The sequence below is a fragment of the Oryzias melastigma genome, linkage group LG3 (assembly GCF_002922805.2).
Source record: "Oryzias melastigma strain HK-1 linkage group LG3, ASM292280v2, whole genome shotgun sequence".
NCBI lineage: Eukaryota > Metazoa > Chordata > Actinopteri > Beloniformes > Adrianichthyidae > Oryzias > Oryzias melastigma.
This window is the reverse complement of record NC_050514.1, coordinates 33,346,133-33,362,667: the sequence shown is the minus strand read 5'-3', so window position 1 is coordinate 33,362,667 and position 16,535 is coordinate 33,346,133. Positions and strand designations below refer to the sequence as shown.

The window sequence follows — 16,535 nt, the reverse complement described above, 5'->3', positions numbered from 1 at the left end:
CTGGACACGACTGGGCCTGTGGGAGCACCAGTCATCAACCCCAGGCATGATTCATCGGCAGGGCCCGGTGACGCCAATCCAGCTGATGTAGCAGAATATTTGCTTGATCTTCTCATAAAGGGGGTTTTAAACCGCTCTCTGGCTCGTTACCCCGGACCTGTTTGCCATGGGGGGCCCTACCAGGGGCAAAAGTCCATATGTGTTTTGTGGATTTGGAGAAGGCGTTCGAGCGCGTCACTTGTGGTGTCCTGTGGAGGGTGATTTGGGAGTACGGGGTCCAGGGAGCCTTACTGAGGGCTGTCCAGTCTCTGTATGACCGGAGCAGGAGCTTGGTTAGCATAGCCGGTGTTCTGATGATCTGTTCCACCTCGTGAGATTTTCCTACCAATAGCACAAAGTGATAGATACAGATATAGCTATCCAACTCTCCTACCTTATCAAATCATCCTACCTACTGTGCATGAAGAAACCCCCAGGTTTCATGTTAGTTTGTTAGCACAGCAGGGCAGGAAAGATTCATGAGGAAAGTAAGACAGATTTACAGAAGGAACAGGGCAGATTTGTAGCCTAAACTTATTATGCTGGATTTGAACGGCTCGGCCAAGGATTCATTCACATTCACGTTTCTCGATTCGAAAGACGTGAGTGTGGATTTTGAAACCTTCGCAGACCAGACAGAGAGGGGCAATGTAGATACGGATCTGCCACAGAGTTATGGTATAAAGTCAAAACAATAATGAGTCACAGAAGTTAAGTGGTGAGCTAAACTAAAAGGGTAGAACTAAGTTGACAAGCTGAGCATTAGTTGCATTAAGGATTGATTAACTGTAACCCAAAGTCACAAAACAGCCACAAAAAAAAAAGAGAACAGTGTAGAAACTGCAAGACTGGAGAGGTAGGACAGATTTAAAGCTGAAAATTATGATGTAATTTCAGACTGCGTGTGTGCAGTGAGTGCTGGTACAAAGGTTTCATAGAACTCTGGCAGTAACTCTGACCTGTTCCTGGTGCATGTTGGACACTAGCAGGACTGCCCTACACTTATCCTTACATGATGTTCACCTACAGCATGTCAGTAGAAACAATGTGCAGAACCTTTTCTCTCTGTGGGTTCACCAAACCGTCAGTCTACAACCTTGATATTTTGTGCGGGCTACCTGTCCCGTACAGGTTTACCCAGTTTTATGGTGTTTGTGTGATAAAGTCGACCCACCTGTAAGACTCCAGAAAAATCTTAAAGAATCAGAATTATTTCATTTTTTTATATTTGACCAGTATTCAAACTTTCAGAGCACCGTCTGCTCCACAACTTAACACAAACTGTTGATCTGACACCTAAACAGAAGGTTTCTTATCTTCTGTGAGTCTGTTGTGAGGAGAGTGATTCGTTCTGCAGTCGTCTGTCGAGGAAACAACATAACAGCACATGACGTAAAGAGGCTGAACCAACGGCAGAGATGACTGTCCAAAGACGGATGGAAAACATGGATCTGCCCTTCATAACAGAAACTTCAGATCTGCTCAAACACGGACCACAGTAGGACTACCTATGAACGTGAGGGGAGGGAGAAAACAAAACATTGCAACTTCGGATTTCTGCGTGGAGATTCATAAAGAATCTTGAAAAGGTCACAAACATATTTCGGAAAAGAGCAGTTGTCACAGAGTCTGGTGCAGTCGCCTCAAAGCCAAACAGAAAATTATGTTTTAATGAAAACAAGCAGAAGCAGGAAACACTGAAAAACTCTGTTAACAGGTAAGATTTGAAATGTGAGAAAATAATAATCAATAAAGTAGATTATTCAAATGTTAACATGTTTGTGCATTTATATCTCTGCTTTATCATTAGCCAGCATGGCCACATATAGACTACATGTGCTTTAAAAGTGGGTAGAAAACGTGGGCCCGAATGGGTTTGTCTGCAGTTTCCGTGGCGACCCCACCTGTCTCACATTGGCTTAGAGTGGCTACACTACCCAGTGTGGGCAAACACAGTCCGTTGTGGGCCCACCAATGTTTGCCCACACTGGGTAGTGTAGCCCCTTCAGTCAATGTGGCAAACGCAGGTGGGGCCAACATGAAAAATGCGGACAAACCCATTCGAGGCACACATTTTCTGCCCTCTTTTAAGCCATATGTGGTCCACTTGACCTTATTGGCTATTTTTATTATTTTGGGGTTAACTCTTTATTGTGTATTTGATTATTTTGGGGTTGACTCTTTATTCCTATTTTTTTTATTATTTTGACGTTAACTCTATTCTGTATTTTTATTATTTGGGGTTAACTCTTTATTTATTGTTTTGAAAAAAATAAACTAAGCAAAGCAATAACTAAAAAAAAAAGAAAAATTCCTCTCCCTGAACCGCCACCTTGAGAGCTCGAGTGATCCAGAGAGCTAAGCTGTCTTGGGCTGCAGAAAGACGTCTGTCATTTTCATTATAGTTATACCTCAAACATGAGAGACAAAATGAGAAAAAAAAATCCAGAAAAACACATTGTCTGATATTGTTTGATTTTTAGAGAATTTATTTGTAAATTATAGTGGAAAATAAGTATTAATTCAAAAACAAAATTTCAACTCAATACAGCAGTCAAGTGTTTTCTGTAAGTCTTCACAAGGTTTTCACAATCTGTTGCTGCTATTTTGGCCCATCCCTCCATGCAGATCTCCTCTAGAGTAATGATGTTTCGGGGCCGTTGCTGATAGACAGACTGGGATTTTCTGGATTTTTTTCTCATTTTGTCTCATAGTTAAGCTATACCTTTGATGAAAATTACAGGCCTCTCATCTTTTTAAGAGGGAGAACTTGCACAATTGTCGGCTGAATAAATCCTTTTTTGCTCCACGGTTGTCATTAGAGGTTGACAAAGCCTTAAGGTTTTACAGAATAAAATGACTGTTTTTATTCAGGAACTCAGCACAATGTTTTGCATTATTCTATCTATAGTTTGATTTTATATTTCCGTTGTTTGAAAGTGAATGCCTCGTCGTGCTTCTCATCTTAACTGTTTTTTCTTCATTGCAGAAATGCTTGTCTTGATGACTGATTTCTGCCTCCTGTTAGGGCATAAAGATTTTGTTTAAAAGACTCACGTTTTTCACATCTTTCTGTTGCTGACTGACAGATGAAAGATGAGTGCTGCTTAACAAAAGGTGTTTTCATTTTCTGTTTTACTGCTGCCTGAAGTTTAAACTTTAACTTTTTTACTAGTGACGGCTCGTTTTAAATGATTTTTTTTTACTGTGAAGCTGTCACACATTTACAGGCTTATCTCTATGAAAACTGATTGACAAACTGTTGCTTCCAATAAAAACGTTTTCCAGGGTTTCCTTTAGAGTTTTAAATTTAAGTGGAATTTTTTAGATTTTGTTTGATTTTTTAGCCATTTTTTACATGATACTCAAAAATTGGAACTAAAGGAATGCAAAATTGAGTTTTTATATGAAAGAATAGAACAAAATTAGGTTTCAATTAGTTAAAAATGAGCAGATATCTGAAGACTGAAGAAAATGCAAACATTTTGTTTATCTGTTTGTTTAAAATATAGCCTTATTGACTTTTAGAAAACGTATACTCATATTTAGGACTCAAGATATGCCAAAAATTAGAGTTTTTGAATTTTAACAAGTGCACTTTTCATCGTGACTTTTGCAATAAAATAATTTTGTTATTTTTAAATTGTTTTAGCCTTTTAAGCTTCTTGCAAAAACTATTGGACCACTAAAAGTTGATTTACATACATAGTTTTGCACCTTACATGAGTTGTTGCTTAGGGATAAATAAAACTGCAATGTATTTGTCAAAGATTAAAGAAAAAAATCTATATTAAAAATAAATTTTAATTTTAACATAAGCGGAAAAAAATATCAAAAGTCAAACATTGGAAAACTTGCTTTGGCGAAAAATATCTGATAACTAAATTTTTGAAACAGAAACAATGCATTTTATTTATTTTATTTTATTTTATTTATCTGTCAAATTGAAGTCCAAAAGACACACATTTGAGACAATCAGAAATTAATTTTTTCTTCATCATACATTAATTTATTTTTAAACTGATATGGATTGCAGAGACTAAATGTTTTGAATTGATTGATCTTTGTTGTTTTTGTATTTTTTTTTTTGTTGGTTGCTTAAACTGAAAAAAATCACATAAATTCGTAAAGATTTTGATATTTGAACGCATCGCGAGGTGCCCATGTGTTCAACGAGCAGCACTTGAAGGCAGCACACCATCCGCCCGTTGGCGGGATCACCTGACACAAACTCCGGGTCACGTGACCGCTCTTCCATCATCGCCATTTTGCAGTGTGGGAGACAGTGAGGCCACTCTGTTTTTATGGCTAACGAATAAAACCAAGCAGTTTTTATGTTCTGAGGACAAAGAGCGTCGAGTCTCGTTTCTGTCGGTGAGTATGGTTAGTTTTTACGCGAGGCCGCGCGCGCAGCGGTCACTCATTAACCGTGGGGGGGCCTCAAACGTCCTTTTATTATTATTCGTGTCTGAAACTCGTGTTGGAACAACAGGCTGTTAAGCTAGCAGTGAGGCCACTGCCTGAACCCCACTTTGAGATGAAGGCGCCGCGCGGGGAGAAACCTGCTTTTGGGAGAGTTTTCCCGCTCATTTCATTGCTCTGAATCTGTTCGTGGGACTTTATGTTTTATATAAAGGTGGGAGCGAGGCGCATATTTTTAGACCCGAACAGGTGCTGCCGTGAGACTGGGGCGGCTGACGTCCCCCCGGATGGAGTGACTCACTGGAGTATTTTCTTCTACTCCCGCCGCTTCGGATCCAGTGTTTCTGATGTGTTCGCGAAAGCAGAAGTGGGAGACAGAGGAAGGGGAAGTGCGGTCACTGGATGACCGGGAGAGAGTGGTGGACGGCAGACATCAGAAAGGGACATCAAACCGCAGGAGTTGAGAGATTTCCGGTTGAGTTTGTAAACAGACGCACGTGGCTGTGAGCCGTGGGAATGGATGAATGGATTTAACAGTTGTCCTTATCGGGGGTCTTTAAGCTCTGCTTTCAGTCTTAAAACGTCTCTGATAAAAGCTGTTTGTTCAGTCCCACTTTATCTGTTTTTTTACTGAAGGAGGGAGATAACGTCCATTTTTGCAGAGATGTCAACCCTCATTTAGAAAGAAAGACATTCCATTAAAAGTAGAGCATTTGTATTACCTCTGATAATGCTAGCATGAAGGCTTTTTGCTGAAAGTAGTTGCTGAAGACCCTGAAGCTTTTTGCTGAAAATAGTGATACAAATGCTTTAATTGCTGAAGGCATTTGCTGAAAATGCAAAAGCTATTTCCAAAATGTTAAATTTGTTAAAAGACTGGAAATTTCTATGAACTTTGAATGAGTACTGAAGTTGGCCTAAATTTCTTTTAAAAAAGAAAATGGTGTAAAATTGGTTAAAAATCCCTAATATATGCAAATCTTGCAAAAATATTTAATGTGTTACTTAAATATGAGCTAAGCTCCAAATTATCCATAAAAGCTAGCACGTTGCTTAACTAAGTAGCTAAACTCCAAAATAGCCTAAAATTCTTCAGTAAACTAAATTAGTCAAAAATTTTAACTTGTTGCTTAAATAGAAGCTAAACTCTAAATTATCCAATAAAAACTCAGTAGACAACAAATTAGCTAAAAACGTTCGCATGTTGCTAAAATATTAGCTGGACTCAAAATTAGCATAAACAACTTTAGTTGATTCCAAATTAGCCAAAAAAGTTTGCACATTGCTTAAATACTAGCTAAACTCCAAAATTGCCTAAAATTCTTAAGTAAATTAAATTATCCAATAACGTTAGCATGTTGCTAAAATAGAAGCTAAACTCCAAATTAGCCTATGAAAACCTTAGTAGATAACAAATTATCCAAAAACGTTAGCATGTTGCTAAAATAGAAGCTTATCTCAAATATTTTTAAATGACTCTTAAAGATGAAAACATGACCCATGTTTAAAGGTTTGTTGCTAATCTACTTAAAATATTGAAATTCAAAAACTTTCTCATTCATTTCTCTCAATATTTCCAAAACTATAAAGTTTATGAATATCAGAAGTACAAGCAGTAATGTCCTGAACAAGCTGAACGTTTTGATACCAAGATTGATGAAATCGGAGAAAGTGTTTTTGAGTTTGAGCAGGAGAATAATTATAATTTCAATTTATTTACATAGCCTAATATCACCAAGAAAATTAGCCTCATTGGGCTTCATGCTAGTAGTTTTACAGATCCATCAGATGTTATAGTGAATGCGGACTTGGCCATCACACAATTACTCTTAAGAGAAGTTGAAAGGCTTAATTTCCACACAGATTTAATTAACAGACATTAAACAACATTTTAGTGGAGGAAAAGTCAATCAAAATGAAAACGTGATTGCAGCTTCTTTAATAAAAACACATTCTGGGAAACGGATAGAAGCATCTCCGTGGTGCGTTCAAGGACCATGAGCAGATCTGATACCCACTCCGATGAAAATTGTGTTTTTAACATATTTTGGGATATTTTTCTGATGACGTAGGACATATATGAAGAAAATTGATCCTAAACATTAATTTCTGACTTCTGCAGTTTTCAGCCACTCCAGAGTAATATTCCCAGAGGCTAAAAATACCTAATGAAGAAGAAAAAAACATATAAGTCATACTATAAAACAAAATACACAAGTAAGAATGGAAAGTCATAGTGAAGGCAAATCTTAATCAGAGAATTATAACAATAATAGACTCTTTACACTCTTCACTACCGTTACATATGACAGCATGAGGGAAAGTCCCGGCCACAACTCAGGTGAATTTCTGATTAACTCCGGCCGCTTTGCAGAAACTACATCCTAGAAAACAATCTTTTTTTGTTTTGTTTTGGCTTTTGAAATATATCAAAAGAGGATCAGAGGGGAACTTTAAAGATTTTCAAAGCAGTAGATCTGCATGGCAGCTGGGAGGATCTGGCAAAAGGAGTGGTTTACAGTGCTGCTCAGTCCGTTTCTTAAATAAATATCATTCCAAAGACTTTACCTTTGGACCTCCTGCCATCCCGTAGTTTCCATCCCACGGCAAGAACTGTGGGTGTGAAGTGGAGGAATTATTTAACTCAATGAATGTTTGTTTTCAGCTCTGAACCACTTTTGTATTTTTAAATTCAGAGTGGTGCTTCTGTCCACTTGGACTCGTGTTTCTGTGTGGCTGCAGGTTCGTAGACTGTAATGTGGGACCCTCAGGTGGACAGGTGTCTGCAGGTTTCAGCGTAGGGGGAGTAAAGAAGCTGCTCCATATTCAACAGTATTTTTCTCCTGCTGAAAAGAACAAATCCTTGACATTTGTTCCATAACTCACATCAGCTGTTCTGTGGAAGTCTGGAAATAAAATCCTGCTTTATTTCATAAAAAACCAGAATCCTCAGTGAAACTGTTTGTTATGGAATCAATTATTCATATATTCAGACTCAGACTGGAGAGCTGATTAACTTCAAAATTAGCCTCCAATACATTTAGCAATAAAAATGCAACCACAGTACAAGCAGACATAACTCAGTCTGGATGAATGGAGGTTTTACTTAGGACTTTTCTTTTGTAATTATTTCACTAGTAAATAATCCAAAATACATTTAAAAAAATGTAATTTAAATGTCTTTTCATTTACATAAACTTTAAAAAAAATGAAGACCCTGAATGACATAAAAAATACAATGGAATCTTAAAGGCATTAAAGACATTTCTTTTTGTTTAATATTAGGATAGAATAGAAAAATTCTTAGTCTTTGATTATAAAATATTTGCACATTAGTATTAAGGTCCAGAACTCTGTGCAGAACCGTTCTCTGCATCAGTACAGCAGAAAAAAGCAAAGAAGAAACAGAAAAAAATCGGATTTGGTGCCAGAAAACTGGAAGTTCAGGACTCGGGTACAAAAGACTGATTTACATTTTTGTGAGGAAATTAGATCAAAACAAAATGTATTATTTGAATGAAAACTAAACTCTGAAAAATTATTGTTGGTGGAAAAAAAATATTTAAACATTTCATTTAAAATATCTGTATTTTTGTTTTAAATTATTTTAAAAATAGTCCCACATTTCCACATTTATTAATAACTGCACAAACTTTGTGTTTAAAAAACACAAGAGGAATGAGGATTTCTGATTTTCAAAATAACACTTTAACTTTTTATCCTTATTTTTACTGGCGTTTTTGCTTATATGTACTTTGGAATTTATAATGTAATGAACACATATTCTCTATACCAGGAACATACCATCATTATAAACTTTGTACTGTAACATCTTTTACAGATTTATCCCCAAAGTGGTTTAAAGAAACCAAAAATACAAAGAAACTCAGCAATAAATCTCCATTGGAATAAATAGTCAATTCAAACTGAAATAAGAGTTTCAACCTGATCTCTGAAATATTAGTTATGTGGAAGAAAGTCAGTAGAAAGAGTCTTTGTTTATAGAGGCGACAAAGAATGAAAAACGAGAAAATAACATTGAGGATCATATCAGTTAAATCTTTATTACAGATAAACACTGAATTTTAATTTACATTTATAATTTGCATCTCTTATAAACAGCGTTTTTTCCTTATCAAAAGGATTTATCAATAAATAGTTGTATGGAGACACAACACATTAAAATGAAGTACATTGTTCAGGAAAGTTTAACTAAATACCTGAGTGACTGAAACTTGTTCAACACTTTAAGTTTGGTGAAGAAAAAGTTTGTGAACTCGTCACAACAGGATTCACCATGAAGGAGTCAAGTTTCAGTTAAATGGAAACAAATCCATCGATGTGTAGATCAGTTTTCTGTCGTCTTCCTGTTGCTGGATTACTTCAATAATAAAAATTATATTAAAAAAATGGAACTTTGTCATAAAAAAGTTGAACTCGGGCTCCTTTTGGAACAGATAAATGTATTTATTACCAAGAATGGGAACTTCTTCCTTTGAAAGTGACCTCATCATTTGAAACTCCTGAATTAAAAGCTTTCTTTCGTTAGAAATGGATCGTTAGAGTCTGCGATAACTTTGTGGCTGTAACTCTGGTGTTTTTCTGAGCGGCTGCAGGCGTGTTCCTGCTGCTCTCTGTTCACCTCAGATCTGACGAGCTCTTCAGAGACAGGAAGTGGTGAAAGTCAAATACTTACACAGTCCTTCTCTTTGTTTACATACCACACAAGTGACATTTATTTATTGTGTAACTAGAAATATCCATCAGGATAGCAGCTGAACCCATGTCAGGTTTGCATTTGTGCTGCAGGAGCTTCTTTAGTTGGACTACAAAACCAGTAATCCCACACTGGTTTGGGTTGATCAAACCGATTAATCGATCTGAATTGATCTCAGCTTAATAGATCAATAATCGTGCAATAAAAGTAGAGATTGATCTAACACATAAAGCAAAGTCTGCTAGCTTGATGCTAACATATAATGGGATTTCCCATAGGACGGCTAATGCTAACGCTCGGTCGACCTAGACATACATTGCTGTTTAAATGAACAAAACTCAGAGACATGAATTTTGCAAACTCTTTTAAGGAAATATTTCCTAAAGTAACCATTTGTGATCTAAAACATTAGTTTTGCTCATACTTTCATCGTCTTCTGGAATAAGGTGTGATGCTATAGCCTGATCGCCACCTAGTGGCCAAACTGAAACGTCCCCCAGGAGAAGCAGAACAATAGTTGGAACTTCTCCTTTTAAAGAATCCATGTAACACTGTATGATATTAACAATCTCATTTTTATTTCACTGATACAGTTTAGAGTATGTGAACTGAATCAGATAATATGAAAATCTTTAAAACATATAGATTATTAATCTATTTCTACACAAAAGTGTGTTCATATGTAAACCATGTAAACTTAAAATTGAATTAAATTGAGTAGATCCAAAGAATTGAAAAATATCTCAATAAAATTAATTATGGATATTATTGGCGATACGAAGCCCTAATTACACATTGTTTTGGGTTCTTAAGTTCTTGCTCGGTCAGAACCTCAGTCATGCAGAGCTGCTGCATTAAAGGGGCTCTGTTATTTTAAACCTTATTTTAAAGTTGCTCTTTTTCCCAAACAGTTTTGGTTCTTTTTGTTTATGAAAAGTCAAAAATAGAATCAATGTTTGCGTTATTAAATAATTAATTGAAATGTATTTTTAGGCTGTAGAATTTCAAAGTTTTTCTTTGAACATTAACATTTCACTTTTGTCTATTTTATTAAAAATAAAAATTTGTTGGAGAAGGTGGGATTTAAAGTGTTTTTTTTTTTGTTTTTTACTTTTTTTCATTGTATGTATGTATCATTTACAGGCATGAATCAGCAAAACAAGAAACAACGATAAATAAACTTAAAACACACATTTTTGAATGTTTTTTTGTGTTAATTCAAAGCTTTAGGTGTCAAAATCTACTGTGAATTTTTCACATATTGGAACAATTTTTCCCTTTTTTTGTTGAAAATCTGCAACTATAATTGTTTTTGCTGAAAAGTCAATTTTTCCATCGAGTAAATGGTCCATATGGTCTTCACTTTAGTCATTCTTTCCGGAGGGGTCCTTAAAGTGAACATGTTAATGCTTTGAGCTTTCACGCATCAGAGCAAATAAAATTAGATATATAGCATTACCTGCGATAACACAAGTGTGAATGCTGTAAGCTGAATGTGAACGCTAAAGACGCCAAAGCTATTAGCTAAATATGCTGAAGCTGGAACTTTGCTAAAATATTAACTAAATGCCAGTTTAGCCAAAAAACTGTAAACATGTCTAAATAAGCCAAAAACAGTTAGCATAATGCTAAAATATTAGCGAAACTCAAAATTAAGCAAGAAATGGAAACATGTCTAAATTAACAAAAAAAAGTCATCCATCTTACTGCTAAAATGTTAGCTAAACTCCAAATTAAGCGAAAAACTGCAAACGTATCTAAATTAGCAAAAGGAAAAAAACAAAAACAGCTAGCATAATGCTAAAATGTTAGCTATAAGCTAAAAACAGGAAACAAGTCTAAATTATCAAAATAAAGGCACCTTTATTTTTTGGGGGAAAAAGGTAGAAAGTTTTATTGCTGCTTGACTCTGATTGTTTCCTGGATGACTTGAGTTCTTCTTAATTTGCTATTTTTAGGTTTATTTGACTGACTTTGGTCGTAGGAGACTTGAGAGAACCGGCTGTGATATTTCAAAGGTTTCCCCTTGTAAGGTCTAAACCCTGTTGCTGTCCTCCAGGTCATGGATGAGAACGGCGGTGCAGCTGTCCTCATCACACACTCTTCGCCTGCGACCCCCTCTCCCCCCCCGCTGGGACCTCAGAGCCGCCAGCCCGAAACCAAGGAAGCCCCCCGCCATTTCCAGCTGAAACAGGCCGACGACTCGCTCATCCAAGTCATCGAGAAGCTCAGCAAGATCGTCGAGAAGCAGCCCCATCGGCGGGCCGGCTTGGGGGGCCAGAAGCGGGTGCTCCACGTTGCGACTTCTGCAGGAGGGGGCGCCGCTGAGGAGGTTTCTGCCTGTAAGAAAGTCAAAAGGCAGGAGGAGGCGAGGAAAGCGGGCGCCCATGCCGACAACAACAACAACAACGGCGTGGCGGCGGGCGGGACTCAGAGGCGGACGGTGACGTGCTACCAGTGCAGCCTGTGCCCCTTCCTGTCCCAGACGCTGCCCCAGCTGAAGGAGCACCTGAAGCAGCACAACGAGCAGCACAGCGACCTCATCCTCATGTGCTCCGAGTGCCACTTTGCCTCCAGAGACCAGGCCCAGCTGGAGGCGCACGTCCGGCTGCACTTCGAGGACGGGGGGGACGTGAAGGGCGGCTCCGCACATCCAGATCAGGACGGGAAGGGGGACAGCCGGGAGCTGGTCCAGGGCTCTGTGGAGAGCTCCAGGAAGAGCTGGTACCGGTTCGAGGAGTACGGGCTGTACCGCTGCTTGATCTGCAGCTACGTCTGCACGCAGCAGCGGATGCTGAAGACCCACGCCTGGAAGCACGCCGGCCTGGTGGACTGCTCCTACCCCATTTTTGAGGACGAGGAGGCGGCCTCCATCAAGAAAGAGGCGCAGGCTCCTGCTAACAGCATGGCGCCCAGGGAGGACGTGGTCGTCCTCTCTGGTGTTCAGGATCAGAGCCTGCAGAAAGGCCCCGCCTCCTTCAAGCTGCAGCTCTGCGTGCCGCTCGCCGTCGACAACAAGGACGAAAGTCTCTCCGGGGAAAGTCCGAAAGCCTCAAAGGGCGAGGAGGATGGCGAGTTCCCCAAAGACATGAGCTCCGAGGAGCCTGCGGTGGAGGTGCAGGTGACCACGGAGGCGGAGGCCGAGCCAGAGGTGGACGGGCGGCACGGCAGCTCCTCCTCGGCGCCGGACAGCCTGCTGTCGTCGGCTCAGAAGATCATCAACAGCAGCCCCAACAGCGTGGGCCACATCAACGTGATCGTGGAGCGGCTGCCTTCAGCTGAAGACTCGGTTCTGGTGACCAAGCCGCTGCTGCTCAGCCCGGACATGGACCGGGATGAAAAAGAGGCGGAGCAAGACTACGCAGGAGAAGCTGACAGTCAGCCTGCAGGTGGCGACGTCAAACCCTCAGTCATCAAGAGCGGTGACTCTTCACGGGATGAGAACGTCCCCCCCGCCGGTCGGAAGAGGACCCACTCGGAATCTCTCCGCCTCCATTCTCTCGCCGCCGAGGCACTCGTTGCCATGCCAATGAGGATGCCGGAGCTGCCTGCCTCCGGCGCCAAAGTCAACCTGACGCCAAACGTGAAGCTTTTAGAAGCTGGAAAAAAGGCTTCTGACAGAGAGACTGCAGCCGCCCTGCTGAATCTGGAGCTCCACGGCGAGGTCAAAGAGGAGGAAGATTTATGTCCGCTCGCCGCCGGAGACGACGAGAGCCCCTCCACCAAAGCCGGCATCAGCATGTCGCTGCTCACCGTCATCGAGAGGCTCCGCGAGCGCTCGGACCAGAACGCCTCCGACGAGGACATTCTAAAGGAGCTGCGGGACAACGCGCAGTTCCAGCGCGGCGCCCTGGCCGGCGTGGTCACGGAGAACGGAGCGGAGAGCTACATGTGCAGCATTCCCGGAGCAGACGGGCTGCTGGGCGCCCCCGACGGCGGCTTGGTGGACTACATCCCCGGCAGCGAGCGGCCGTACCGGTGCCGGCTGTGTCGCTACAGCAGCTGCAACAAGGGCTACATCAAGCAGCACCTGCGCGTGCACAAGCAGAGGCCGCCGTACCAGTGTCCCATCTGTGAGCACAAGGCCTCCAGCAGCAAAGAGCTGGAGAACCACATGATCCACCACTGCAAGACCAGGACGTACCAGTGCAAGCAGTGTCCAGAAACCTTCCACTACAAGGTGAGGACTTCTGCTGATCCTTCACTCCCGTAAACCACTAGAAAACCAGAACTTTAGCTCCAGTGTTTACTTCCTTTTGACTTCTGTGATTCTTAAGCCGTTCATAAGATTAACATAATCCCATCTGATTCTGAACAACAGGTTCAAACGGATTGTGTGGCATTGTCCGTGTCAGAATCATCTGATTCACATTGATCACATTAACGGTTGAAGAGTTACTGAGGTGTTGCTGCCATCATCGACGGTTTAAAGGGTTAAAACAGTACTGCAGACTTTATTTTAGGTTTGCATCAAACGTAGAAATTTATTTGATTTAAATTGATTTAATACCTAAATTAAAAGCCATTTAATACCTGTTTGCGACAAATCACTTCAGCTCCAAGATTACTTAGATTAAGCTTTTATTTAAAGCAAAAACATACGTAATTTTATTTCATAGCAAGAAATAATTTAAGTTTTTAAGAGTTTAAGCAATTAATTGACAAAATGTAGTTTTTAAAATACTGAGAATAATGGAATTAAAGCAAAGTTATATTTTTCTGTGTAAGACAACTTTTATTTATTATTAAAGTTCCTTTCAAAATGAAATACATTCTCTGTAAAAAAAAAATCAAACCTGACATTTTCTGGCAATATAATTTGGTGCACCGTCATCGTTTTACTTCTTTTACTATCAACTATAAACCTTTTTTAAATAAATAAATAAATGTAATACAAAAATGGTATGAATTAAAAATAATACACCACTGTCAAAGTAAACTAAGCATTTTACTATCATTTAACTCTTGACACGTAAAAATAATTGAACAAACTTAAATCTGTTGGATCTGTGTGTTCTTTGCTGATAAACTCAGAGCTAAGCCCAATATTTGTCTTGAAATGTGATTTATGAATAGAGATGTTTTGCAGCAACAGTTGATCACTCAGCAGCCTCCAGAGCCAGCACATCATTAGTTGCTGCTCTGCTGTGTGAAGGGAGGAAATGAGGCAACAGAATGTGTGGAATTGAGCTCTCCAGCTGTGAGTTCATGTTTATACACGCTTTCATTCCAACACGAAGTTCTCTGTTGTTAAACGGGAAGGGATTCCTTTAAACCCTTCAAATCCCAAACAAGTCCTGTTCATTTACGGAATCATTTTGATGAGGTTAATCGTCTCCATGTAGAAACGTCTGTCTGGGAGCAGATTTACCCTTAACCCCAGATTTACCCTTAACCCCAGACTTACCCTTAACCCCAGATTTACCCTTAACCCCAGACTTACCCTTAACCCCAGACTTACCCTTAACCCCAGATTTACCCTTAACCCCAGATTTACCCTTAACCCCAGATTTACCCTTAACCCCAGATTTACCCTTCTGTGAATGTGACTGTGGTCATGTTAGTACAGCATTGAGACTCGGGCTGCCGCGACTAGTCGACTAATAAAACAGTTGACGACTAATTTAATAGTCAATTAGTCGTTACTTTATATCATGTGGAGTCAAAGTTTGGTAAAGTTGAAAATTATATTGGCATTCTGTTAGGTTTTTGGACAGTTTAGGCATTTATTAAGGTTTTTTAGGCTATTTTGGAATTTAGCTAATATTTCAGCTACATGCTAGCTGTTTTGGATAACTTGGGCTTTTTAATTTTTTTTTTTTTGGCTAATTTGGCATTTAGCTAATAATTTTAGCTGGATATCAGCTTCAGCATTTTTAGCTTTTAGCTTCTGCGATTTCAGCTATCAGCTTCAGTGTTTTTAGCTATCAGTTTCAGCATCTTCAGTGGTCAAATTCAGCTTACAGCATTCCCACTATTCACACTTATCTCAGGTAATGCTGTATATCTCAGAAAAAATAATCGGTGATTAGTCGACTATTAAAAATAATTGTTTGTGGCAGCACTAATTTCTAAATAAATGTGTATAAATGTGAATTGAACTGAATAAAAAAAAATTGGAATGGAATCGATTCAGGCTCTTGTGAATCGAATCGTTTCTGTAAATTATTATCGATACTCCGTCCTAATCCACACATATAATGATCAACAACACCGACTGATGTGTTATAAACAAATCTTTCAGTCATTCCTGGAAATTTTGTACTAAATGCTGTTAAGTTTATCAAATAATTAAACTTATTTAACAACTTTAAGCCGTGACGCCAAAAAGAAAGTTGGACTGTGTTTTATAAATAAGAGAAAGATTAAATATTTAATATTAATCAGAGATTTTTCTTCCTCAGAGTCAGTTAAGAAGTCACGACCGGGAGCACCACAGTGTCAGGGACGACGTGTCGGCCCTCACGGGGGTCGCAGAGACCGTCGTATCCGTGGAAGACGCTGACAGGGGAACAGATGAAGGTACATTTGCTGTGTGACGGTTTTGTGTTGGTGCACAGACTGAAGCTCAGACCAGATCTGTTGGATGTCCTTCCAGAAGGTAACGCGCAGAAGGTGTTTAAATGTGACGTGTGCAACTACACCAGCTCTACGTATGTCGGCGTGAGGAACCACCGGAGGATCCACAACTCTGACAAACCGTACCGGTAAGTAGTTCATAGATACATGCAGAAATGTTCTACACCAATATATCAACCTCTAAACAACTGAGGCTTCACCGGAGACACGAAATAAAAGACAAAGTCCGGTCCTGCAGATCAAAAGAGAAGCACAGATCAGGAGGCTGCTGCAGAGCCGCCGCCGTCCGCCGTCACTTGAAAGACTAATAATGATTCAGTCTGACACCTTCAGAATCACACATCCCCGGATCAATGTTTCTGTGTGGAGGAGAGACACCGTTTGAAAGGTTTCTTCTTTCATATTTATTCTGAGTTGGACCTGCTGAGACTTGCTGATGAGTGGGGGCGGAGCTTCGCCTGCTCTTTAGCTCTCTAGCTCTCTGAAAGCTGGTATCGTTGGTCACCTGTGTTCAAACACAGAAACAATTAGAGCCACTATGGAGGTTAAAGAGCCACAAGTGGCTCCAGAGTCTCAACAGATTCTCTTTCAACTGCATCTCAAACTGAAGGAGAACCTGGCTTTGGTCATGTGACCATTTCAGTGCGTTTACCGAAACGCCAAATCAGAGTTTGGGCTATGGGGTAAGATAGCTGTCAAAAAGAAACGTATTCATAAAGAAAAAGTTGTATTCTTAATAGGGCTGGGAATCACTGGGTACCTCACGATACGATACGAT

At 39.9% G+C, this 16,535-nt stretch overlaps 1 protein-coding gene across 2 annotated transcripts in view; it reads left to right on the top strand.

The window, feature by feature from the left end:
• The first annotated feature begins 4,032 nt into the window (after nucleotides 1-4,032).
• Nucleotides 4,033-16,535, top strand: part of znf507 (zinc finger protein 507) — a 19,399-nt gene continuing 6,896 nt past the window's right edge. The window contains exons 1-4 of one of the 2 annotated variants that reach the window (XR_002921668.2): nucleotides 4,033-4,413; nucleotides 11,238-13,358; nucleotides 15,583-15,700; nucleotides 15,777-15,885. Coding sequence is in view for 1 of the 2 variants with exons in the window: in XM_024294973.2 (XP_024150741.1) it covers nucleotides 11,241-13,358; nucleotides 15,583-15,700; nucleotides 15,777-15,885 (2,345 nt within the window). In the remaining variant the exon portion in view is untranslated. The remainder of the gene's footprint in view (nucleotides 4,414-11,237; nucleotides 13,359-15,582; nucleotides 15,701-15,776; nucleotides 15,886-16,535) is intronic. The other variant, XM_024294973.2, reaches the window with a different exon arrangement.